This window comes from Medicago truncatula, chromosome 8, assembly GCF_003473485.1.
Source record: "Medicago truncatula cultivar Jemalong A17 chromosome 8, MtrunA17r5.0-ANR, whole genome shotgun sequence".
Lineage (NCBI taxonomy): Eukaryota > Viridiplantae > Streptophyta > Magnoliopsida > Fabales > Fabaceae > Medicago > Medicago truncatula.
In genome coordinates, this window is record NC_053049.1 from 19741241 (window position 1) to 19768472 (window position 27232).

At 36.1% G+C, this 27232-nt stretch overlaps 3 protein-coding genes and 1 long non-coding RNA gene across 4 annotated transcripts; 3 read left to right on the forward strand and 1 right to left on the reverse strand.

Annotated features, from left to right (window-relative positions):
* The first annotated feature begins 6908 nt into the window (after positions 1 to 6908).
* On the forward strand, positions 6909 to 8506 carry LOC112417516 (uncharacterized). Its single transcript, XR_003008078.2, has 3 exons — positions 6909 to 7062; positions 7171 to 7275; positions 7641 to 8506. It is a non-coding gene; the product is annotated as an uncharacterized lncRNA (long non-coding RNA).
* Positions 8507 to 9704: 1198 nt separating this feature from the next.
* On the forward strand, positions 9705 to 16739 carry LOC120577483 (uncharacterized). Its single transcript, XM_039829036.1, has 8 exons — positions 9705 to 9708; positions 10247 to 11398; positions 11498 to 11736; positions 11946 to 12633; positions 12739 to 13138; positions 13399 to 14106; positions 16286 to 16424; positions 16548 to 16739. The coding sequence occupies exons 1-8, from the start codon at positions 9705 to 9707 to the stop codon at positions 16737 to 16739; spliced, it is 3522 nt and encodes a 1173-aa protein (XP_039684970.1).
* A 3034-nt stretch (positions 16740 to 19773) lies between these two features.
* LOC25502336 (G-type lectin S-receptor-like serine/threonine-protein kinase At1g67520) lies at positions 19774 to 23247 on the forward strand. Its single transcript, XM_039828627.1, has 7 exons — positions 19774 to 20996; positions 21202 to 21309; positions 21394 to 21593; positions 21691 to 21901; positions 22156 to 22393; positions 22492 to 22642; positions 22732 to 23247. The coding sequence occupies exons 1-7, from the start codon at positions 19823 to 19825 to the stop codon at positions 23074 to 23076; spliced, it is 2427 nt and encodes an 808-aa protein (XP_039684561.1). The 5' UTR covers positions 19774 to 19822; the 3' UTR covers positions 23077 to 23247.
* A 2387-nt stretch (positions 23248 to 25634) lies between these two features.
* On the reverse strand, positions 25635 to 26054 carry LOC25502335 (zinc-finger homeodomain protein 1). The gene has a single exon (XM_013589674.1). It carries the CDS (start codon positions 26052 to 26054, stop codon positions 25635 to 25637), a length of 420 nt encoding a protein of 139 aa, XP_013445128.1.
* Positions 26055 to 27232: the final 1178 nt, after the last annotated feature.

The window sequence follows — 27232 nt, forward strand, 5'->3', positions numbered from 1 at the left end:
ATGCAAATGCGAAAGACTTATTTTTTCATCGAAGGATTTTTAAACAAATTAGAAATCTTGCAAATAATCAAAACTGCATAGCATTTTCAAAAGGAAGACTTTGAAATTTCAACAAGATAAACAGATGAAGCCCTTAAGCATAGGAAGTAGTCGGAAGATCATCGGACTCGGAATCTGAATCACAGTATCTGTCAAAGAAGTCTCGTCGTCCTCGAGCTCTCTTGGAATCCCTCATAAGCAGCTCGTCTTTCTCTTCCAATTCCTTCCGGGCTTTAGCTAGTTCTTTCTTCAACATTAGATTCTCATGAGTCTTCTGCTCATCTCTACCGTCCAAAGTCATGATTAGATTCTCGGCTTGATTGTACCGAGCTTTCCACACTTGCTTCTCACGACTCTCCATAGCTAGATGCTCCTGATACATATCCTGAGTCGTGGGGAGTAGAGGTAGAGGCATAGATGGAGCAGATGAAGACACGTATCTCATAGCTGGATAAGGCATACCAATCTCCTCAGCTCGATCTATCACCCACTGAGTATAGGCTTCATGAGCGACACCGGATCTCACACCTAGATGCTTCACACTTTTCCTTCGAACCTTGGACCAAGCATCCGTGAAAGCCTTCCTTTGTCCGGTAGGAGCATTCGTGTAGAAGAAGAACTCTGGAGATGTAGCAAGATTGATGGGCTTCGACTTCATAGGGAAACCAAACTGTCTCATAGCAAGCTCGGGATTGTAGTTGATTCCTCCACGAGTACCAAGAAGAGGTACATTGAGAAAGTCTCCACAACCCATAATGATTTCCTTCACCCGAGCGGCCGGAGTGAGCCAGACGACCTCATTAGGAGTGAGAGCCATAATCCGCTGAGAGTAGGACCAGTTCTCCGAGTTGTCATGGAAGGAACTCGGAAGGTGCGAAATAAACCACCTATACAAAAGAGATGTGCAGCAAAGAATATACCCACGGCCCTTGAGAGTTCTGTCATGAATGGCGTGGTAGGTATCCGCTAGCAAAGTAGGAACCGGGTTCTTGGAATGAAAGATCTCGATAGCATTCATGTCCACGAAGTTGTCGAGGTTCGGAAAGAGAATGAGCCCGTAGATAAGCAAAGCAAGAATAGCCTCGAGTGTATCCTGACGAGTAGTACTGAGATTAGCCTGCTCAAGAAGGTACTTCGAAGTGAACCCCCGGATGTGAGACTTGGTAATAAGATGGTTGGAGACGTCGGAAGTCTTGAGGTAGAGATCCTTAGCAATAACCAGAGGAGTAAGAGAAGTTCCGGGACCGGTGAAAGGTGCCTTCTCGGCTATGGGTAAACCCACTAGATTGGAGTAAGCCTCGAGAGTAGGAACCAACTGGAAGTCCGGGAAAGTGAAGCAACGGAAGCTCGGATCATAAAACTGCACTAGAGTGTGCACTAGCTTCTCTTCCACATCGGTTCGGAGCAAAGTAAGCAATCCCCCATATCGGAGTCGGAACCCTGTTTGATTCTTGACCTTGAGTGCCAACTCTCTCAAACTAACCAAATCCACTTCCTTGAACTTGTAGCACTTAGTCTTCTTCATACCTGTGATTATTTACAAAAAATTTCCATTTGTTTAAGCCCTTCGATGAATGCATGAAAAATGTTTATGCATGAATGCATGTATGCATGATTGTGTTGTTAAAAGTGGATTGGGTTTCAAAGTAACGGGGCCACGGATGGACACGGCGTCCGGTGAACTAAGGTTTTGGATAGTAGTAACCAAGGTTCTAACACAGTTCCCAAACTGCAACCTCTCTCACATATATCATGGTAGTACAGGACGACACCCGTTCCATGATTATTTGTGAGAAGGTCTAGTTTGAGTGTAGTATCGCGTGACGACTAAAGTTTGAGACAACACTCAATTTAGCCACCGCACTACGTCCTAAAAAGGCTAGGATGGGTTTGGTAACTATGGTTCATAGCTTCGTCGAACAATTGAAAGTGAAGTGCCTAAGCATGACAACACACGCCGACAATATCACCTTCAAAATGCCTCAGCTATGTGAGATTGATCGCATAATCCAATACACGAGGCAACCCCCGGATTGAATTGTCGATTATATCTCTACCTAAACATAAGTTCACTCAGCCCGGGTATAGGACTTTTGATATTCTCACCCCACACGTTGAATGAAAGTAAACAAGTATTCACATATGTAAGCAATAAAACAAAGCGTAAATATAAACTAAGGAAAACTAGGCGCGATCCGCTAAAAGAGTCCCCAGTGAAGTCGCCATTCCTGTTATCATGGTTTTTGGGTGCCAAGCCATTAATTGGACTTGAACCTTTTGACCGTTGATATTCTCTATTTTTTCTTGGGAAGGGCAAAATTGAGAAAAAACCCTTAGATTCTAAGTTCGGGGGTCGTTTTCGCTACGGGAAGGTGTTAGGCACCCGGAGCGATTATGGTACTCCATAAGAGCCGCTCTCCTAAGTTGATTTCTACGCTTTATTTTTATTGCCTACTTATTGAAAGAAAAGAAGTTTTATTTGAGTGAAGAATGGGGTGAGAAGAAGTAGAATTTAATTTTATTTCGGCTTGGATGAGTTTTGACTCATTGCCTACGTACCGTTTTACGGGATCAAAACCGGCGTAGTTCTTGCTAAAAGACTTGTTGTTTTTTTTGTTTTAATTGTTTGATTTTAAGTTTTGAAAATGGTTTTGAAGAAGGAGATTGGGAGGCTTCATGAGCATTAGATTTAGCAAAAAGTGAGGTTTGATTAGTGATTAAAAGGAAAGTCTAAATGATTAAGATGAATTGAATTTTTCTTAAGAAAAAAAAGAAAGGAAAAATGAAGTGTTGACTTCATATTTATTATGAAAATTTTTGAAGTGAAGTTCAATTGTTTTTTTTTAAAAAAAAGGATGGATTTTCTCTAAGTGTTTAAACCTAAGCGCTTATCTAACCATACAATCCTATGCATACATCTAAGGTGAGTGTGTGCGTGCCGGTGCGTCATAGTGTCCATAGTCCATATTACAACATTGCCTAAATACATTCTATGGCCTCTTTGCCAAGCTACAAACCAATGGTAAAATATTACATCACCGAATGAATTACAATTTGTAAAAAAAGAAAACTAAACTGACGGAGACAATAGTGAAGATAATGAGGTGCTATGAAGTGATCAACATGAAAGGAAATGTTAGTAGAAAATGGTAAAACAAAGAATATGGCATGAAGCGATAGAAGAAAGTATGGCATAAGACGGTAAAGTGACGATGAAAATAAGCCGGAAACATGTGATGAATAATGCGCATGATGCAAGAATAAAACTCAACACATCAAAACAGTGACATATGCATAGCAAACAGTAGCAAAATTCACATGGAATAGTATGCAAATCAAACATGACGAACACGAATGTTATGCACATGAAGTAACGGGTAGAAATGCGAGAAAAATGACTTAAAATGGTAAAAACCCTTGACAAAACAACACTAAAATTTTTACCAACTTTTCCAAGTAAAATACCACTGAAAATTATCAAGAAGAATAGTAAAATGACATAGTAAATTTCTTGGAATTTATTGATAAAAATTTGGAGCAAGCAGGGGTGCAGGAAGCAAAGGGGGGCGCGCGTATAGCAAGAGAAGCCAAGGGAAAGCTGAAACCCTAGGCCCAACAGCGTAAGCCCATTGGGCTTAGAGGATAAAACCTCTATAAAAGAGGTGAGACAGACCTAGGGTTTCACTTTCCCCTTGTCTTTCTCTCTCTATACCACAATTGCTCTGTCTTCTCTCCAGCACGAGCTCACCAGATTCTGGGTTGAGCCGCCGTGAGAGATGAAGGTCTGGCTGGAGCCACCGTAGGCTCGCCGGAACCTTCATCTTCTCCGGTGAGCTCCCTAGGGTTCCGGCGAGCTTTCAACCCAGAATTTGATGAAAATCATATCATTCTCTTCGTCTTTTCATTGCGATTACGATTCTGGCCTTGGCTTTTACAAACACTACGTGAATCAACGCGAATCTGGTCTTCTCACTTACGTTTTTCGTAAAATTAGGGTTTGCTTTTTTTGATAAAATTCTTTGAATCTTTTTAAGATTCTGTTGATTCACGTACTGATGATCCTTTTTTACGAAAAGATGAAGAGATTAACGGCCTGGATGATGTAGATCTGTGCTTTTGGTGTTACGTTTTTTTGGAAATTTTTTAGGTTTTTTGGCTTAAATGTTTTCAACTTCACAGATCTACATCTTCTCTGAGTTTGTTATTGGCTTTGATGATGAGAATGATGAAGATTCACGTGTTTACCTGAGTTTGTATGGAGATTGTTGATTTCTTCGGAAAATCTTCAAATCTTGCTTCTGTTTTGATCTGATTTCGCTTCTGGAGACTGAAAATAAATCAGTGTGGTTCTTGTTAGCCTTGAATCTTCATCTTCTTCGGTGTAAACCCTAACTTCTTTCCTTCTTCTTCCTTCAAATCTCTGTGATCAGCACTCGTAGCTTTTCGCCATAGGTGAAGAGCTCGTGCTTCGAATTGCAGAGTCTGCAATTCAGTGATGATGATTCAATTGAATCACTGAGAATTGCAGTAACAAATTAGTTTAATCTTGTCTGGATTTGGCGTTCTGGAAGTGGTTTAGGGTTTTTTTGCGCCATTGATGAAGGCTTCAAGCTTTTTCAGTTTTGATTTGGTTTTGATCTGTAACTGCCAAGAAAGAGAAAGATTGATTCTGTTTTTGGTGAAGTGGCGTGTGATTAATGGCTCTGAATCTGACTCACTGTTTATATAGTTGACATGTGTACTTGAGATCCAATAAAAAGGTGACACCTGGAATTGTATGAGAGTGGCACGGCTTGGACAAAAAAATGAAATTTGGACCTTTCTGCAAAAAATAAAACTTCAAGGACTAAACTGCAAATAATCCAAAAAGGACTGAAATGTAAAAAAAAGAAAATTCTGGACTAAAATGCAATTTTGGGACCTCAATTGAGGGACCAAAATGCAATTAAAAATGAAATTGAATAAAAAACGTAATTTGACCAAACGTAAAGCGAAACAAAAATAAAATTGACAAAACGGACTAAAACGAACCAATGACCTAAATGAGGTACTTCAAAGTAACCTCTCTATGCCAAAATTTCGTGTGAAATGACCAAAATGCCCCTAGGGCTAAAATTGACCTAAACAGATTCAAATTGACTCGACACTGACTCAGACGCAAGTTTGAAACGAAATTAACAAAGTTTACTGATGAAATGTAAAAAAAACAATTTGAAAAGACTCAGAGACAGTCACAAGGATGAAAATGGGTCCCACTGCAGGAAATGACCAAAATACCCTTCTGCATGACTTTTTGCAAATTTTGAAATAAACTGTGGAAAAAGCAATGTAATGATTCAGAGACACTTTTGAATGACTTACAAGACAAGTAAAGACATTCCGAAAGGTTTTATGCAAGAAAAACATAGGTAAAATTGTGATTGAAAATACTGCGAGGCAGAGACAATTTGAACTGTGCAGTTGAAATTTGATAATTGACAAAGTTTGAAATGAAATTGGGCCCAGTATTTTTAGGTCCAAAAACAGGGTATAACAATATCAAAATTACTATGAAAATACATTCAATCAAATTCTCCATTTCAATCCCTTTACTTTATAAATCGCAAGTAAAAATCCAAATCCAAATCGAGTGCATATTAATATCGAAAGTTTCCAAAAACATATTTTTCAAACCGTATTTCCCATATCTCCAAAACACATGTCATAATATATGCAACCAAATCTCAATTTCAACCATTGGCCCCAACAAATCATAGATAAATTCAAACAGAGACCATAATAATATCGATGACTTTAAACATGAGCATCATTGAGAAGAAAAAGTTCAAAGGGTGTGTTCCCCATTTTTATAAACACTTTTACATAGAAAATTATCAAAATATCAATAATATTAATAGGGAAAATATGCGATAATGATCGTTATCAACTCAGTGTTATGACGAATCAGCTAAGTTTGCTCTCTAACCACTCCAAAAGAAGCATCTGAAACGTCTTGCGTCATATCTGATCATCAATAATATTTTCTCATGAATTAGAAACTCATTCTACTACTTCTCTAACAATGTTAACGATAAAATCCCCATTTCATCTACTCTAATCTCAATAATTAATTTCTAACAGTAATCATGCGTAAATATACACTAATTGAGTTGTAAATTGATAAATATACCTTCAAGAAGTCTCAATGAGAACCTTTTACAATATGAATATTCTTCTTCCTCAAAGCACACACCCTAACCCCCAAAATTCTACCATGAGAGCTTGCAATATGAAATAGCTTTGATTAGATGTATAGTTTTCATGTGGGTGTTTGATTTGGTTAAATTGTGATGATTTGAAGAATATAAATTTGGAAAATGTGAGGAACAGAGAGAAGGAATGAGAGCAAAGTAGAAAGGGGAAGGGAAAATGAATGAAGGAAATATGTGGTAGCTTCTAGACCGTGCTTGTATTTTATCATTATTTTAATTTTGTTATTTTTATTTTTTATTTTATTTTTTATTGGTAAGTAAAACGGTGCATTTGATGAGGCTTTTTGGAACACTTGTTCTCTATTTTCCAATTTATAAATTTGATTGTCATTTATTCAATTCATGAAGAAAAAAAAAACGGCATAGAAAATGTTTTGTGGGGTGAAGTCTAATGACAAGAGGAATAAAGTGGATATTTTATGCTTTGTTCTTTATAGAGGTGGAAGTATAAGTGTAGCGGTGCATGTTATAATGTTCCATATTTAAATAAGGCTTTCTGGCCCAACCCAACAAAATCAGAATCCATAACAAACAAGTAGCCCAATTGGATACTGTGCAATCATGACTCTTATATATAATAGATAATTAGGGTTTTCAAAGTAACCCTTTTCACTTGCAGCTGCTACTCACTCTCTCATTATTATCTTCGGCTGCTATCCCTAACCCTCTCAAAAATTATTATTACTTTCACTTTTTGTTATTCCTTCCATTCCATCAAATGTAGACAAATAGCTGCCATGAGCGACCCCTTGGTATGTTTAACTACCCACAGGTATGCCTTAAATCAGATCTAATTCCACTTTCCTCAATTATTTTTCTTGCACGTATTTATTTTTATTTGTAATCGATTTTCTTCCAATTTCTGCTAAAATTGTTGCAGCTTCATTATAGAGATCGGATGCTATTACTTGATAATGATTTCGATTTCCTGTTGTCATCTACAAACCACTTTCAAGATCAAGTATGATTTCTTTGATTAAACAAGGTGAACTCTCAAAATAATGGCTTTTAAAAAATAGTATTTTAAAATCTTCTTTAGATATTATATTTATGTTTAGGGTTAATTGACATTTAAACTCTTCAAATTTATTAGGCAATAGCTAAATTAAAAAAATCTCAGGGAAAAGATTTGGAGAGAGACTGCAAAGAAAAATTAAAGATGTTGAGTTAAAATGAAAATAATCCTTTTATAGTGTAGACTTGGACAAAATTTGTATTTTCTGACCTGAATCAAAAATATCTTATGTTCTTTATAATATTTTAGGAATCAACATTTTTTCTTCATTTAGTGTTATACATTTAATGGTTTCAATTTGAGATCATACTCATGGGTTGAGTTATATATTTCAGGTGAAACAGGATTGCACCTACCTCAGCATGAGGAAGACCATCACCCATGTTGGAAGGGAGACATGTAGCACTACACAGTCCGAGAATCTCCTTGTGTGCACAAGAGGCATGAGATAACAATTACCCTTCTGTCATTCTTTGCATGGGATTGCCGAAGAAAGAATCTATGACAAAAGATTATTGCTGTTGCAATAGATACTTGAGATCTGCATCAGATTTAAATCAGTATCAACGTCAGAATAAACGAAGGAAAGTAACTAGAGACACGAGTGAGAGAGCAGAGAAATGGATGAATATGATTTGGCAACGTTGGCAACAACTTAGTAACATTACATTCGACATTCCCAACTCAATAGTGTCCCACAACTTGATTCAACTCATATCAACAACACAAAGGGTTCAATACTATAATTAATATTTCCAATGTAGCGTAGAATCAACCATCTATCTAATAAATAATGATCAACGCCTAAAGTTAGGCATACATTCGACAACAATACCACATCAAGTCAAGAGAAGAGGCAATAGAGGAGGCTGAGGCTGCAGAAGCAGATGCAGATGCAAACATAGGCTTTTGTAGAAGCTGCAGGGAAAAGATGGCAAATCTTGGCTTTTCGTTCCATTGCAATACTATAGCTAAATACATTTATAGGACACGTAGAATCTCAAAAGGTCATCCATACACATACTTCGCAGTTAAAATACGATTATGTAATGATTTATGTATATCATAGACTGATATAACGCGACATGCAATAATGTAAGTGGTTGGAAGTGAATAGGAAAATCACGCCACTATTACTTTGTTGAGGGAATGTAATTATTAATGTGAAACTGAGCTATGCTATGACAAAAGTTTGTGTGAATTTTCCCCTATTTTAAAGCTTTTCCATGAGTCTGCATATATTGTGATGTTTAGAAACTAAGTAATATTGTTGAATTTTCGTCCACTACTGTTTTCTAGTGTTTTCTTTTCGTATCATTTTTATCCTTCTTTCAAATAGTATTTTTAATTCTAATAAAAATAAAATAAAAAATTATCCTCTTGCAGCAGTACCGTAGTGAAAATATTTGCAGCAACAATTCTACTTATATATCTGACATAGAGAGCAAATTAATTAGTTTCATTCAAGGAAATAATTTTTTGAATACTCTCCACCAATGTATCATTTTCTTTGAATGTCTATCACTTGACTGTGTTTTATTTTTGTTACAGTCTTATTATTGTCCATATACTGAGCAACATTACTGTACATATACCATCATCATACACTATGTGATGCATGCTAAGAATAAACGGAATGGTCAAAGGTCTGATCAGATGAGAGGATAATGGGATCGGACATGATTTCAAGTGAAATCAGACATTTGAAGTGTTTAAGAAGCTGTTCATCCGCCATTGCTGTCTTTTTGGCTAAAAAAAATCTAAACCTAATCTAGGAGTTTGAATGTCGCCGTCAATGTAGTTTGTTGGTTCCGTAAAAACGGTACCAAAAAATCTTCTTTAGATTTTTTGTTTATGTTTAAGGTAAATCATCGAAATCTAGTACTAAAATTCAAGGTGTTGATCTTTATTGATATTGATCAACTATAAAATTATCATTTATATGGTTGTTGTTTTGGTTCAAATTTTGCTGCTGACTTTGTTTTGCTTTTCTGAGTAGCAAGTAAAAGTCTCTCTTTTTTTTTTTTACGCTGGCTAGTAAATGTCAAGTAGACTAATTAAATGCTGAAAAATAAGATCACCTTGTTTTAATTGAAAATAGCTAATTGAAAATGCCTAATCTCTATAACACAAGATATTGATACAGTCACAATAAATTTTCAAGATCTTGTATCTTCCTTATGTTTCATTCAGTTTACGGGATGAAAGTCTAAACCTGCCTTCCTTTTCTTTGCTACTATATCTGTTCAACAAAAGCTTACGGGATCGATGAAAGTCTAAAGCTGCCGCCGTGCTCCCACCGTATCCCTTGTTCTGTTCGGCAATTTGGACTCCAAGATCAATTTGTATTTATCATTCAACCTACTCATTATTCATGTGGCGTTGCTTCATATGTTAATATGGGTTAGATCTCTCCATCGATTGTTTTCCCCTTCACATATAGTATTCTTTGTGCATCTTCTCCATCTTGCCATAGTAATTCCAATTGAATTAGGAATTTAGTACTTTTATATCAAAAAGTAGGATACATCCTTTGAATTCAAGAATTTAATCTTTTTGGTAGAACGTGTATTTTTATGATTGCCTTCTCTCCCAGGGTTAGTAGCGTCGCCGCTGTTCATCCCTCGTGAGTGTGTTGTTGTGGTTCGGTAGGTCATGCCTTACCTGAACATTTGCTCTGCTTTATGCCATTCCTGTGATACTGTTCCTTATATGAGTTCTTCATCATCAATTTGTTTTCTTCTATAAGGCCTGCCAAAGAATATGAGTCTAGTGGCGTGGAATTATCGGGGTGTAGGTAGCCCGAGTGCAATTCCAGACCTTAAATACCTAGTTCGGCATTTCAATCCGGACCTTTTATTTTTAAGTGAGACTTTAGCTCACCGAAATAAAATTGAAGAACTTCGTTTTCTGCTTGGTTAGGATTGTTGTTTTCCTGTAGACCGCACCGGTAGAGGCGGGGGTCTTGCACTATTTTGGCGTAATTCCTTACATTGTCAACTTGTTGATTTTTCGAGTAATCATATTATTGTTGAGATAAATGATGTTGTTCTTGGTACTTGGAGACTTACCGGTTATTATGGCTATCCTAACGGAGGTCGTAGAACTGCCGCTTGGAATTTTCTTCGACAACTTTCTCATCAATTTACAGGTCCTTGGTGTATCTTTGGCGATTTTAATGATATCCTTGATGCAAGTGAGAAAAGGGGGCGCACCACTAGACCTCTGTGGCTTATAAACGGGTTTCGTCAAGCTGTTATTGATTCAGGTTTGTCTGATGTTCCAATTGAAGGTTATCCATTTACTTGGTTCAAAAGTCTAGGCACTCCGCGTGCCGTGGAAGAAAGATTAGATCGTGCGCTTGCTAACAATTTGTGGTTTAATATCTTTCTTAATGCTACTGTTGAAACTTTGGTAGCACCTGCTTCTGATCATTATCCCATATATGTAAATGTTGCTCCTACTCCTCGGCCTCATGTCTTTAAACGCCATTTTCGTTACGAAAATGCATGGCATCTTGAACCGGGTTTTAAGGATCTTGTTACTAACTCTTGGCAGGAATATTCTACCCATACTATTATTTCGAAGCTTTCCTCTTGCGCGGAAGTCATGTCTGTTTGGAAAAAATCACATTGTCATAAATTAAAAACTGATATTGAAGATTGTCGCAAACAATTGCAGAAAACTCGGTTAGGATCTGCTGGTGAGGACCAAGTTCGCATGTTCGAGCTAAGGAAAAGAATGCAACGGCTGCTGTCCCAAGATGATGCTTATTGGCGTCAACGCGCAAAAACCCATTGGTATAAGGATGGCGACCGTAATACCAAGTTTTCTCACGCTTCGGCTACGGCTCGAAAGAAGGTAAATCGTATAACTTCTCTTGATGATGATGCGGGTAATAAAATTACTAATGAGCAGGATATGCAAGAAGTGGCAAGGCAATATTTTGTAAATATTTTTCAACAACAGAATAGTGATTCTTCTTCCGTTATTGATGTTATTAATCCATCTGTTTCTGATAATGACAATGAAATGCTCACGGCCCCTATCTCTAAGGTAGAGTTTAAGGATGCTATCTTCTCTATGCATCCAGGTAAGTGTTCAGGCCCAGATGGCTTCAATCTTGGTTTTTACCAGCACTTTTGGAATTTATGTAGTGATGATATTTTTAAAGAATGCTGTGGTTGGTTAGATACGGGACAATTTTCCCCAGATTTGAATATTACTAACATTGCCCTTATCCCAAAAGGTTCTACGCAGGTTAGCATGAAGGACTGGCGCCCTATAGCACTTTGTAATGTGTTATACAAAATCATTTCGAAAGTGTTAGCAAATCGGTTGAAGAAAGTGCTGCCTAAATGCATTTCCGACAATCAATCCGCCTTCGTCCCAGAACGCTCGATTTTAGATAATGCTATGGTAGCAATTGAGGTTTTACATTTTATGAAAGCCAAGACGCGAGGGGAAGATAGGTATGTTACGTTTCTCTAAAACTTGATATTAGCAAAGCCTATGATCGTATGGACTGGAATTATTTGAGGGCTGTTTTGAATAAGATGGGTTTTCATAACCGTTGGATTCATTGGATGTGTATGTGCGTCGAATAAGTGGATTATTCTGTGCTTGTAAATGGTACACAGGTCGGTCCTATTATTCCAGGGCGGGGTCTCCGTCAAGGGGATCCTCTCTCTCCGTACTTGATTATTATTTGTGCAGAAGGTTTATCTTCGCTTATCAGAGATGCCGAGACAAGAGGTGTCCTCACCGGTACAAAGGTATGTCGTCAAGCACCGTCAGTTTCTCATCTTTTATTCGCTGATGATTGTTATCTCTTTTTCAAAGCTAACGAGGATCAAGCACATGTTATGAAGCATATTCTATCCACTTATGAATTAGCTTCTGGTCAAGCGATCAGTTTACCAAAGTCTGAAATATATTGCAGTCGTAATGTTCCTGATGACCTCAAAGCTAACATTACAGATATTCTCGGCGTCCAACTTGTGCTGGGCATAGGTAAATATTTGGGCTTACCTTCTATGATAGGTCGAGATCGAAATGCTACTTTTGCTTACATCAAGGATCGTGTTTGGCAGAAAATCAATTCCTGGAGTTGTAAGTGTCTCTCTAAAGTAGGTCGAGAGGTCATGATAAAATCTGTTTTGCAGGCTATTCCTTCTTATGCGATGAGTATCTTTCAACTTCCCACTACCTTACTAGACTCCATTGAAAAGATGATGAACTCCTTCTGGTGGGGCAACGGTAAAACAACACAAAGAGGAATTCATTGGATGAATTGGGAGAAGCTTTCAGCACCAAAGATTCACGGAGGTATGGGTTTCAAGGACCTATCTGCTTTTAATTTGGCTATGTTAGGTAAACAGGGATGGAAATTTATTACATAACCAGATTCTCTGGTGTCTTGAATTTTTAAAGCTCGTTACTTCCCCTCTAGCTCCTATCTCACGGCCACTGTTGGGCACAACCCCAGCTATGTTTGGCACAGCATCATGCGTGCTAGATTTATTGTGCGTGGGGGCGCTAGATGGAGTGTAGGCTCAGGCGCGACTATTCCTATTCTTAATGAACCATGGCTGCCAAATGGGGAGTTTATTAGTAGTGATATTCCAGGTGCTCACTTTGTTCGTAATTTTACCGTTAACAGCTTGATGAATTTATATGAAAAAACCTGGAATGAACAGGTGGTTAGAAAAGTTTTTAGTGATGATATAGCAAACAAAATACTACATACGCCATTGATTTCTCAAGTTGACGAGGATAGAATTATATGGAAAGCGGAAAGGCACGGACGTTACTCTGTTCGTAGTGCTTACAGGTTATGTGTATCAGAACTGATTGATTCATCTTATAACTAGCGACCGGGGTATTGGTTTGGTATTTGGAATCTAAAAGTCCCACCGAAAGTCAAGAATTTAATTTGGCGCATGTGTCGAGGTTGTTTACTGACTCCTGTCCGTTTGTTGGATAAAGGTGTTACTTGCCCAACTAATTGCGCTAGCTGCGCCTCCAATCATGAAGATCTTATGCATGTTTTCTTTGCTTGTCCTTTTTCTATACAGGTTTGGAATAGAACAGGTCTTTGGGGTTCGGTGCAACACGCCCTTCTACCACTGCCTCAGCTTCGGAAGCTATATTTTATCTGTTAGAGACTTTGTCGGTTGAATTAAAACAACGTATGCCATCTGTATTATGGAGTATATGGAAGCACCGCAATCTCAGAGTGTGGGATGATGTAACAGAAACAAGTGCAACGGTTGTTGAGCGTGCTAGAAACATGCTTACAGACTGGCAACTGGCCAATGCTCCAGATGTTCTTGTATCTAGATCGAATCATCAACCAACAACGGCCTCCACCTCTCAACAACACCGAATCACGTGGCAGCCTCCCGTGTCCGGAAGATACAAATGTAACATCGATGCGGCCTTCTCTTCTCACGTCAACCGTACATGTATTGGTATTTGTGTTCGCGATGCAGAAGGTACGTTTGTTCTGGCTAAGACTATGACATACCCTTGTACTGTTCCGGTGGAAGTGGGTGAAGCTTTAGGGCTGCACTTTGCTTTGCAATGGTTGAGTGATATGCAGTTTGACAATCTGGATTTCGAAACAGACTCTAAGTTGACAGCTGAAGCCTTCCGTTCTACTAGAAACGACTTGTCCGAATTTGGATGCATTATTTCCTCCTGTCGTTCTTTGTTCAGTACTTTCTTTTCTAACTCTAGGGTGGAGTTTGTTAGGCGACAAGCCTACGTGGTTGCTCATGCTCTTGCAAGGGAGGCCACGTCTTTAGCTAGTCCCGCCGTTTATTTTAATATACCCAATTGTATTGAAACTCTTATTATAAATGAAATGCTATAAGCATGTTTTCCTTCAAAAAAAAAACAAAAAAGATCTTGTATCTTCCTTATTCAAAAGTGAGTAACAATATTTTTGAAACTGTATCCAATGATCCAAAAATTAATGCAAACTTACTTCATTTTGTTTTGGGATAAACATGATATTTTTGGATTCAATGTGTTTCCTTTGTCTATAAAATTACATTGGACGGAAACACTTATTTTTTTTTAAGGAATTGGACGTAAACACTTGTTATTATGTTTTTTTGCTTTGACATTGTTTGTGAGATATGGTTATGTTAATTGTTTATCTTTGATGTTCTACTCGTAGTTAAACCTTTCTGTATTTAGATTTTAAGAAACTAAATAACTTTGTTGAATTTTTATCCACCATGGCTTGCTGCTGGTTTCTTATCATTTTTCCTTGTGTGATTTCTTATCATTCTTTCGAATAGTATTTGTAATTATTTATCAAAACAAAAAATTATCCTCTTGTAGAATCAACAAGTGCAAAATATTGGCAGCAACAATTCTATTTTGTATCTCTGACAAGCATATGAATATTAGATTCATGTATCTTTTTTCATTGAATGCTTGTCACATGACTTTGTTTTATTTATCCGTCGTAATAGATACTCATTATTTTGTTTTTCAACTCTGGTAGTTGTTTGTGGTATAGATTTTTAATTTCCCTTTGTAAAGATATTTTTCCAACAAGTTACCTACCTGAAAATTAGTTTCTACTGTTCATATATGGCTATCTTATGTTTCTTTCGATTTTCAGATGTTTAAAGTGATCAAAAGGATGAAGAAAGTCGTCCACTTGAGGGAGACGAAAGTCCACTCGGTGGGACGTTAAGTCAGAAGTTCAAAAGGATGGCTCCATAAAAATGGAACTCAAAAGTTTAATTTAGATTTTTTGTTTAGGATGAAATAATCGAATTATAGTGAGGATGTTCATGATTTCGTAATTTACTGATATTGATCATGTTTCAAATTATCTTTTCATGGCATCTCACTCAATTAATTTCATTTTAGGCTTAATACATGTTTTGGTCCCTTAACTTATTTTTGAATTTCGTTTTGGTCCCTTAACTTTAAACCGTCTCAATTTGGTCCCATAACTTTACCTCCGTTTACCTAAGTGGTCCCTTCTGTTAGTTTTTTTAACAGAAGGAACCATTTAGGTAAACGGAGGTAAAGTTATGGGACCAAATTGAGACGGTTTAAAGTTAAGGGACCAAAATGAAATTCAAAAATAAGTTAAGGGACCAAATCATATATTAAGTCTTTTTTTTTATATAATAATTAAGAAGGGATCACTTAGGTAAACGGAGGCAAAGTTATGGGACCAAATTGAGACGGTTTAAAGTTAAGGGACCAAAATGAAATTTAAAAATAAGTTAAGGGACCAAAGCATGTATTAAGCCTTCATTTTATGAAGTCAAATTATACCTTTGATCTTGTTTAGCTTTTCTAATTGGCTTGTAATTGTCATGTCTACTAATTAAATAGTGTAAAATCTGATCATCCCTTCTTCCATAAGGATTAGGATGGCAGATGCGAAAAAATTCTCGTTTCGATTATTTATTTAAATGTGAAGCGTTGTTAAATAATGGCTACAGTTTCTAGAAAACAAAAAATCAGAGAAAAAGAGAGTGATGTTATAGTTTACTGACGTGGTAGGAAGTGAGAGATAGAAATAAAATAGCATGTTGAATGAGTATATGAAAGCTAAAACGCTCCTTCTCCTTCTTCTATGTAACAACTAAACCGCCTCCACCATCCACAATCCAAAAGTGTCGTTTGGATGTAGCTTCGATGGTGTTGGTGTACTAGCCCTTTACGGCCGCACAGCCGTTTAACACCGTTTTGGGGCTGTTAACTCGTTTCGGTCCTCCAACCACCGTCGGTTCCGCCACGATGGTCTGTTTCCGTTGTTTTTATGACCACCAATACCCCTCTGTGGGCTGTTGAAGATGCTGTTGGCCTTTCTCCATCATGGCAAGCTTTTTGTACTTTTTAGATATCGAAAAGGGTTGGCGTTGTTCTGGTTCGTAAGAGGTTGATGTCGGCGACACTGTGTTGGTGGTTGTTTCTTGCCTTTGATATTTTATTCTTCCAGATCTGCTGAAATCTATAGATTTCAAGGCATTTGGGTTGCCTCCATCACACCGGTGGTTCTGTTTGTACGTATTCAAAAAAACGGTGTTGTTGCCTTTCCGGTGGGTAGCCATGCCGTGTCAGTTGGGCCAGAAATGGATGTTAATTTGCTCTAAATGATTGTAGTAAGCTGGTTGTGTGTGTGGATTCTCTAATTACCGTGTTGGCGGTCGAATTCACTCCCCACTCTCAAAATTAACTGTTGTGGTAACAGTGAACTGTAGGTGTACGAACTTGTTATTGTGTTGGCAGTTGGATTGAGTTGTATCACCATTGGAAATCGGCATTCGCTATTTGACTTGGACTATGGGGCTCGAAAGAGCGTTTTAGCTTGCTATGATATGCAGGGAGTTTATGGTACATGGACCTGCTTTCGTGTTGACGGACGGTCCACTCACCGCAATGATGACCTTTGATTAGTTTTAGGATTAATTAGAGGCAGACTTATCCACTTGTGTTGTTTAATTTTTTGTATTTCCCGCTTGGGCTGTGTGTGGATTAATGGGTTAGGTTTATGTCGCCCCAATATTTTTTGTATTTCTTTTTCCTTTTTTTAATAATATATATGAGCACCTGACAAGGATTGGAATCTATAAAACTTCTTAACTTCATTGGAGTGTCTTCGATCCCTTTTCTATGTCAATATGCCCTTGCCTTATAAAAAAAAAAAATGAAAAGTTGAGGTGTTTAAATATCTTTTTCGTTTAAACGAGCCTTATTTTTTCGCAATATGCAATTTATCAACGATGAAAATTGTGTGCAACCTAGTCAAAAGGGTATTAAATTTCTTAAGTATCTTTTAATGTTGTTGTTTTGTGATTGTGATCACAGATCTTAGAATGAAGTTGGGTGATTGCCAACTATTCTATGGGTCTTTATTCTTCAATAGCATTGTTTATTTTTTTATTTTTTTAAGGAATAACAATTTTTTCTTAAAGAAGGTTATTTAGCCCAATCAAATTAGCACCGGAAAGTATTATATCGTACAATAACAATGTTCAAAATTGATTCACCGCATGTCTCTGAAGGTTGGTGTTATATCGATTATGATACAGAACTATGGTCCACAAAAACTTAGTTGGTATAACACCAATGTTAATGTAAAAATAAATTCTCGAAGTAAAAATAATTTACATGAAGTTAATGATTTTAAACTGTAAAGCGAATTAGGGTTAGATTTCATTGTAAGAAAACTATTCACAATTTATACATAGTTTTCCTCTGAAACAAAGATCCTCCTTCTCCAACTAAAATCCCAACCACCTATCACCTTACCATAAGCCTAGAGATCCCACTGATCTGGATTGTTTAGTTGAAATATGGAAAACCCTCGGGAATCTCGCCCTCAACGAAATAGACCCATCCTACACATCATCCCAAAAAAACCTTAATGAGTAATGTCATAAAAGTAAAAAAGAAAATGGGGGTCGAGTTCAAAATCAAATTCATCAACACCACTCTCTATCCAAACCATATATATGAATTGATCAACACCATATCTACAATTTTGCTGCGCTACGACCCAAGTCTATTGACAATCTACTATAAGAGACTCCCATACATTCTCTCTCCTCGGGTTAGCTCCAACAGGAAGCCCCGATAAGTAAAAGGGATAGAACTTGTCCTATAATGTACGGAACCTTCAATCACGTTCAAGAAGACTTAGAGAACATTCACACCCTTTATATTTGAAATTTTGGCACTCACTGGACAGATGTCCTACCTGATGTCCTGGACAACATGTTCGACAATACTGATCTCCTGGAGAACATGTACGACAATATAACACAATAAACAACAACTAAAGTAAATTCCAAGAAGGAAATAACATAGAAGATTTAGTAACCTAGTTCGATGCAAAATCACTTACATATGGAGGCATCCATGCCAAGAAAGGAAATTCACTCTTATTCGTAGTCTTATGCAAACAGCCCCTGTTCACTGCCTTGATACCTAATCACTACCAGTGAATTGTCTTAATCACAACCCCTGTTCTACCTAAGACTCCCCCTAGATATGAGATCTCATCTCACTTTATTCACTCAATCACTGCCCCTGTGATTGTCTTAATCACGATAACAATCAAAATAGGAACCACTCCAATTAACAAAACTAACTCTTGCAAGATACAATAGAGAGGTTAACAAATAACAAAATACAACTCAACTAAACAAACTAGCTCAATGCATAAAGGTGATACAAAGAGAGTTATACAAATAACAAAGACAAGACACAAAACCCTAAGTCTTTTTCTCAATATATGACGGCTTCGATCAATCTTCACAAGGTATGAGTCTTCCTTTATATAACCAGAGTAAGCATGGGATTTTCTTTAATCTAACCAAACAAATCAGTACACCAAAAAGGTATATTTAGTCTCCACAATCTTCTAGGAGAAAATATATTCTTTCCTAAAATGTTTAGCACATTATCTTGAAAAATTTGACATAGCGAAACTGACATGGGAGGCTTCCTCACGCCTCTTGAACCACAAGTTACGTGAATAAAATCTTCAAACAGAGTCTTCCTCACTTTATGATGACAATACAAGTGCTATCCAAATTGTTGCAAATCCCATTTTTTATGAACACACCAAGCATAACAAAGTTGATTGTCATTCAATATGTGACGCCTATGATGAACGACTAATATCTCTTCCTCGTGTCAAATTCAGTTGCAAATTGGAGATATTCTTACCAAGGTTGTTCCAAGTCCATGTCATCAATTTCTTGTTGGCGAATTGATGATTATTGACCAGCCACAACAATTTGAGGGGGGGGGGGGAAGTGAATAACAAGTTGATTGTAATTATTTACTGTAATTACTTGTATAGCTTTGTAACTTTTATAATAACAATGAGAAAAACATCAAATCATTATTTGTGACAAAAATGTTACGCTATGGGTGTAACCAAGACCAAATTTCAACTCCTAACCCAACAAACACTAATCTTCCTATTGTCCCTTAAACATCCAATCATATCGGTCATAGGAACATTCCATGACCCTTACGACAATTGGTCCATTAAAATATATATTAATTTTTTGCCGCATTAGATTGACTAAGTACATATTAAGGGATTGAATTGATTGATATTACGGGATCTTTGACTTATTTTTCGTTGTTTGAGTTCCCATAATCTTTTATAGATTAATTGACTAATGGATTTATACTATTTCTTTGTTTAGAAAAGAGAAAAAATATTTCTTTGTTCATATAATCACTTTGTTGTAGAATAAAATAACGAGTCATTAGAGGGTCAATGAGTTGTTTTGCACATGGATAATAACTTGAATAAACTATATAAAGTATGAGACATAAATATTATTATGGCATAAAGTAGTGCGGTCTTCTTTTGATTAGAAAAATAAATGCCAAAGCTCCTTTAATGACAGATTGGTCATTGCATTCCCACATACATGTGATATATCTTTACTAATTCAAAACATAATTACAGATTAATCTTCACAGATTGAAGCATTAATTCTGTGAATTAAACATGGTTTACACTGAAAAAGGGAAACCTCAAGTTTTGCTTTTCTTCACATACTTGTCCTTATGGTGTATTACTATTTCTACCTATGTCAAAGCAGAAAATACTGATAGTATGAAGCTAGGAGATATACTGAATGCCAGTGCCACATCTAAGTTGTGTTCTAAACAAGGTAGATATTGCATGCATTTTAACCAAAAACCGGATCCTGAAAACCTCACTTATCTCAGCATATTTGGCAAAGGGAAAGATGATTGGTTAGTGTGGATTTCTAACAGAAACCAACCTGTTGACATTAATTCAGCAACTCTATCACTAAACTACTCTGGTGTGCTAAAAATAGAATCCAAAATTGGCAAACCAATAATCCTGTATGCTTCACCACCACCTTTTAACAATAGTAGTTATATCGTTGCCACGTTGTTGGATACAGGTAACTTTGTGTTGAAAGATATTCAGAAGAACCTTGTTTTGTGGCAAAGTTTTGATCATCCAACCGATAGTTTACTCCCTGGGATGAAATTAGGTGTGAATCATAAAACTGGTGAAAACTGGTCACTGGTTTCAAGTATTAGTGATACAATTCTGTCTCCTGGTCCATTCAGGCTTGAGTGGGAAGCCACAAGAAAAGAATTGGTTATCAAGCGTAGAGAAAAAGTTTATTGGACAAGTGGAAAACTGATGAAAAACAATAGATTTATGCATATAACTGGAAAAGATTTCGTGATCAAAGTTGTGTCTGATGAGTACTTCACATACACAACTCTAAATAAAAACGGTCTTACCAAATGGACTCTATTACAGACTGGGCAACTGATAAACAGAGAAGGAGGTGAGTCTGGTGACATAGCAAGGGCAGATATGTGTTATGGGTATAACACTAACGGAGGGTGCCAAAAATGGGGTGAAGCAGGGATACCTACTTGTAGGAATCCTGGTGATAAGTTTGACAACAAGCCAGTTTACGGTAATGACAATATCGTAAACAATATAGAAAATGCTAGTTATGGCATAAGTGATTGCCAAGAAATGTGTTGGAGTAACTGCAGCTGTTTTGGATTCAAATACTTGTATGAGAATGGAACTGGCTGTGTCTTCTTGGAATCAACTGAAGGTCTTAACGTTGCAAGCAGTGGTGATGACTACTTTTACATTTTGATTAAGAACGCCGATCACAAAGGTATGTATAACTCTAACAACTATGTTGGAATTATTATTATTCCCATGACTGACTGGAAGCTAGCCTAGCACAAGAGCAAGTGAAATTTTTTTAAATTAGCTTCAATTATTGTATTTGACCACAAGAACATTTTTCATATTTGTATAAGAAGAGAAAAACAAGTAATTCGTTGAAATATATAACTCAAATCAGTTCCTTGTTATAGTATTTGACAAGTGGATATGGATTTGCGCTGGAATGGGGACTCTTCTGCTAATTATTGGTCTTTCCATTCTGCTCAGAGCTTTAATGAAACGAAAACAAGTGCTTCGAGGTATTTAAGTTTTATCCAATATTATATTTAGTACTTAATTATAACCATTCCTTAATATTTAATTTTTCACCTTTATATAATCAGAGGAGGAAAGAATAAGAATGCAGATTGAGATTCAAGATCTTGAAGCTTCTAGACGATATTGTAATGGCGACGATCTAGAAGGAGATTTGAGCAACGGCGATGACTTAAAAGTGTTTAGCTATTCATCAATAATTGTTGCTACCAGTGGCTTTTCTTCTGAAAACAAGTTAGGACAAGGTGGCTTTGGACCTGTTTTCAAGGTGACCCTTTTTTAGTTTTGCTGAGATGGTGGCTTCTGAAATAGTTTAGATTATGCATTTATCCATTTTATTAATGAAGTTTTTATATTCAATTCAGGGAATTCTACCTTCAGGGCAAGAAGTAGCTGTGAAGAAACTTTCAAAAACTTCTGGACAAGGAATGACCGAGTTTAGAAATGAATTAACTCTCATTTGTAAGCTTCAGCATACCAATCTTGTTCAACTAATCGGTCATTGCATTCATGAACAAGAGCGTATATTGATCTATGAGTATATGCCTAACAAAAGCTTGGACTTCTTTTTATTTGGTGAGATATATTAATAGTTACATTCTCTTTTAGTTACAATCTCCACTCATATGTTTCAGCTAGCTGAGGATACAAATGGTTTCATAAACGGAGAATAAAAATTAAGAAGAGTAATATAAGTTTCATTATGTAGAGGGTGAAATGATAATTATAATGATTTTAACTACGTTGAATATCTATCATAAATAATGGTTGTTTAATATTCATTATAATACTTTTTCTAACGACATTTTCTTTCTTTTTTTCTTGAGAAGACTCCACTAGAAGAAAGTTGCTAAACTGGAATAAACGCTTTAACATAATGGATGGAATTGCTCAAGGGTTATTATATCTTCACAAATACTCAAGACACAAAATTATTCACAGAGATTTGAAGGCTAGTAATATTCTCCTAGATGATAATATGAACCCAAAAATTTCTGATTTTGGTGTGGCAAGAATGTTCACAAAACAAGAAACCGAAGCAAATACCAACAGGATAGTTGGGACATAGTGAGTTTCTCCTGTTATTTTTTTGCTCGGAATTTTATTGAGAATTGTGTAAACTGAATCTGTTTTCTAATATCATGATTGTTTAATTTTTCATACAGTGGTTACATGTCTCCAGAGTATGCAATGGAAGGAGTTTTTTCGACAAAGTCCGATGTGTACAGCTTTGGAGTCCTGCTCCTCGAGATTATTAGTGGTGAAAAATGCAATAGCATGTACTGTGAAGACAGACCACTTAATCTAGTTGGACATGTACATGATCCTTTCGCTCTCTACTCCCTTTATGAATTTTATGCATGTTGTTTAAGTTTTGACATGAAAAATAATCATTGATGTCGTAGGCATGGGAGCTATGGAAAGAAGGTGTAGTTCTTCAGTTGGTGGATCCATTACTAAATGATACATTTTCTGAAGATGAGGTGCTAAGATGTGTTCATGCTGGTTTATTATGCGTAGAAGAAAATGCAGATGATCGCCCCACCATATCCAATGTTATAGCAATGTTAACTAACAAAATTAAAGTCGATGTTTTGCCTAAGAAACCAGCATACTATGGTAGAACAAGGGTTTTTGATGAAGAAACGTATGGCGAAGAAGTTGGTGTGGATTCCACACATGAAAACTCTGATTCACATGTACAATCATTATTAAAATGCAGGGATGAAATTATTAAATTTACTGAATAAACTTTTATGTTGTTTGTGTGCCAATGCATGATGTGATAGCACTGATATGTTTTCTTCGGTTTTTCTTCTCCAGCATTGAGCCGTTGGGAAGACATTCATTGTATTTGACATATGGCTGGTTTTGTTATGTTTAAAGGATATAGTAATATTATAGGATTTTGATTAAGATTATCATATACATGCAAGTAATTTCCAAAATGATATAGGAGAGAGAATATCGACCTTGTAGTTCTTCGAGAATTTTCTTGTGTTTCATTTCCATCACCATCCTCTTCCGTCGTGACGACATTCTGGTGAGAAAATCGACCGTGCAGTTCTTCAGAATTTTCTTGAATTGCTGATCATTTGAATTGATTCTGGCGTGTGTTTTCCCTTGGATCATTTAACACCTACATTTTCAACCACTTATAGTTGAGATTCGATAACAGTTGAAGTAAAAGCGTCGACAACACCAGATGGAATTTGAATTATGTTGCCTTTGATTTTCGTAACTTTTCGCAAATACTAGAAAAATATAGAAAAAGGTGTGCCCTTTGGAGGATGCCACATTTCGACAAATTATTGCAACATTTGGTATCAATAGATTTTAATCTTTTAAAAGGTTCCATAATGCACAGGGCATCCTTAACACTACATACTTTCATGCTATCATTAAAAGATGAAGTTGGTCGTTATGAAATTTGATCTCCTTATATTTCCCAATACCACAAGTACATAGAAACGGTATCAGAGAAGACAACTATAGCATTGTGTGAACTGACAAAGGCTTTGACGCACACTTAATTAAATGTTGTGTTAACCACCAAACTGCGACAAGTATAAACAAGAAACAAAATGTGTAAAAATTAACTAGTCAAAACGAACATAACAAACTAACATACAACCAAACAAAATTATATTAATTTGAAATGGATTTTTATTGACAGATAGAGAAAAGATGGAAACTATATTGACCTCTATTCAAAAGGAAATGAGATCTGACCACGGTAATCTATATTTTTTTTTAACTTCTACAAGTTAGGTTTCAAGTTCACAACATAAGAGGAATAATTCCTTCAGTCTCAGTTATAAGCAAAAAATTCACTTTTTAGATTCAATGAATACGTGATGTGAGACCAAATACAACAGTTAAACAATGAACCTAAAAAGTGCAATGTTGCTTATAATTGAGATCTGAGGAAGTAAGATACAAATGGTATAATATCCATATGCTTTTTAATTCTAAGGTTGATACAATTGCTTCAAAAAAGCATAAACAAAACTCATAATTCAAAATAATTTGTTGTTGATGCTTGAATATCAAAGACAGTAGATAGAATTACTAGTCCACCAACACAAGGTTTCCACTTTGAACTACAACGCATATTTTAAGTCACAGAATCAATGCTTCAAATGTGGGAAGATTAATTTGCAATGCAGTATTGTTTTAATGACAGATTGTCATCCTATTCCCACTTTCAATTACAGTCGTTAATAATCAAAAACTTAATTGCAGATTAATCTTCCCATATTCTGTAGTTTTATTACTAGACCACTCTTGTTTACTCAAAATTGAATCTGAATTTGGAAAACCAATAATCTTGTATGCTTCACCTACACCTTTTAACAATAGTACCATTGCTGCCACCTTGTTGGATACAGGTAGTTTTTTGTTGCAAGATATTCAGATAAAGACTTCGTTTTGGCAATGTTTTGATCAAGCATTAGTGGTTCAATCAAGCTAATGAAAAACAATAGATATCAACTGATAAACAATACATATCTAATGAAAATTTTCAGTAGAAAATTGTGTCTGATAAGCATGAAGTGTATTTAACATACACAACTCCAGATGACAATTGATAAACAGGAAAGGAAGTGACATAGCAAGGGCTGATTTGTGTTATGGGTATAACACTAATGGAGGGTGTCAAAAAAGTACGAGGAAAAGCCTACTCAGCTGCTTCGGATTCAAAAACTTGTATGATAACGGAACTGGTTGTGTCTTAAAATTACCGGATGTTCATTTTAAAAATTTCCATTTTGTACCTCAGGTAGGTAAAAACATTTTATTGAGAAAGAACTGTGATAAAGCTTGTCTGACTGTCTTCTTTTAGCTTTAATATTTCTTAGCTACGGAAATTTTGAGCTGAAGTTATATATTCTTACTAGCCATTTTAGTATGTGGAGAAATTTGAGTTGATCAATGTTTTCAAGTTTCAATTAATATTTCTGGCAACAAGAAATAAAAGAGCCAAAGGCAAACATAGACATATAATAAAATGAAATTCAAATTTAAAAAATGCAAGAGCAAGAAAAAATTATGCTATGAAGAAACTATCCTTCTTCCAACAAAACATTTCAGAATTAAGCATGCTTGTTTTTTGTGGAATAGAATTAAGCATAGTTTTTTCATAACATAAATAATGATTTTAAACGTAGAAAAAATGGTTAAATTACAAATTGTTACAACAACTCATAAACATACATCTCATCATCATCATATACTTTTTTCCATGGGTATGCTTATTGTTATACATCCAAACCTTATAAACACGACGCTTCACCGCTATCTCGTTTCAAAATTCCTCAACAACATTCTCATCATTCTTTTTAGTCTTCCAACCTAATGTCATTGCAAAATCCAACATCTTCTTCCTTTGCTCATGGGTGAACTTTGTCCTAAACCACTTATTCGAGTTAGACGTCCCTTGTCTAGCACCATCACGACCATCATCATTGATGGGCTCAACATTTCTAACATGAACATTTTCTTCAAGCTCCTCCCATGAAATGTGGATCCCATTCTTTGAAGGAACGACAAGATTAGTTGCAGGTACAATACAATGGAAGTTTTTGTGACATTTACAAGCAGTACATTTAAAAAAATTGGTGGCACCTTCGGCTCCAGCAGGTAAAAACTCACGACAACCATCAAGAGAGTAGCCTCCAATACTGGAATATTTCCCATTAAATACTGTAACATTTTCAGGAAGCATTCAACAAAATCATTCGATACTTCCATGCAATATATTTAAAATATTACACATCCTGAATGCAAGAAACTTAATAAAGCATTCAACAAAACCATTTAATACTTCAATGAAACATATTTATAATTCTCAAATTTGTTTCTCTTGTTTCAAATTTGTTCTCTTGTTTATATGATTTCCATATTTGTAAATGATTTTTTTATTAGACAGATTTATAGACAGACTTAATAAAGCTTTTATCTTGTTGCATGATTGACAAATGCATCAATTTCTAGACATCTCATTCTTTAAACGTCCATTTAACACAAAGAAAGAGATTGCAATCTCTCAAGAATAAATCAAGCCATTTATGTTACAATACATTGAATCATCCCATTGGAAAACAAAATTAAATTGTACTAAGATTGTGTACGTGATTCGCCTGCTTGAGTTGATTGGGCTTGAACCCAATGTGTTTCTTGGTTTTCTCTTATAGAGCAGATGTGTTGAATGTCTACACACATGATGCCAGGAGATAAAATATTTCTATATATGTCTACACACATATATACTATTTCTATATATGTCAAAGCATACGATACTATGATGCCAGGAGCTAAACTGAATGCCAGTGCCGCATTTAATTTGTGTTCTAAACAAGGTAGATATTGCATGAGTTTTGACAAAACTACGCAATCTGAAAACCTTGCTTATCTCAAATTATTTGGCCAAGGGAAAGATTATTGGTTAGTGTGGATCGCTAACAGAGACCAACCTGTTCACATCAATTCAGCAGTTCTATCACTAAACAACTCTGGTATGCTAAAAATAGAATCCAAAATTGGTGAACCAATAATCTTGTATGCTTTACCTCCACCTTGTTGGATACTGGTAACTTTGTTGTGAAAGATATTCTGAAGAACATTGTGTTGTGGCAAAGTTTTAATCATTCAACCGATAGTTTGCTCCCTGGGATGAAATTACGCGTGAATCGTAAAACTGGTCACTAGTTTCAAGCATTAGCGATTCAATTCTAGCCGCAGGTCCATTCAGACTTGAGTGGGAAGCCACAAGAAAAGAATTGGACATCAAGCATAGAGAAAAAGTTTACTGGACAAGTGGAAAACAATAGATTTGAGCATATACCTGGAGAAGATTTCAAGGTCAAAGTTGTGTCTGACAAGAAAGAAGAGTACTTCACATAC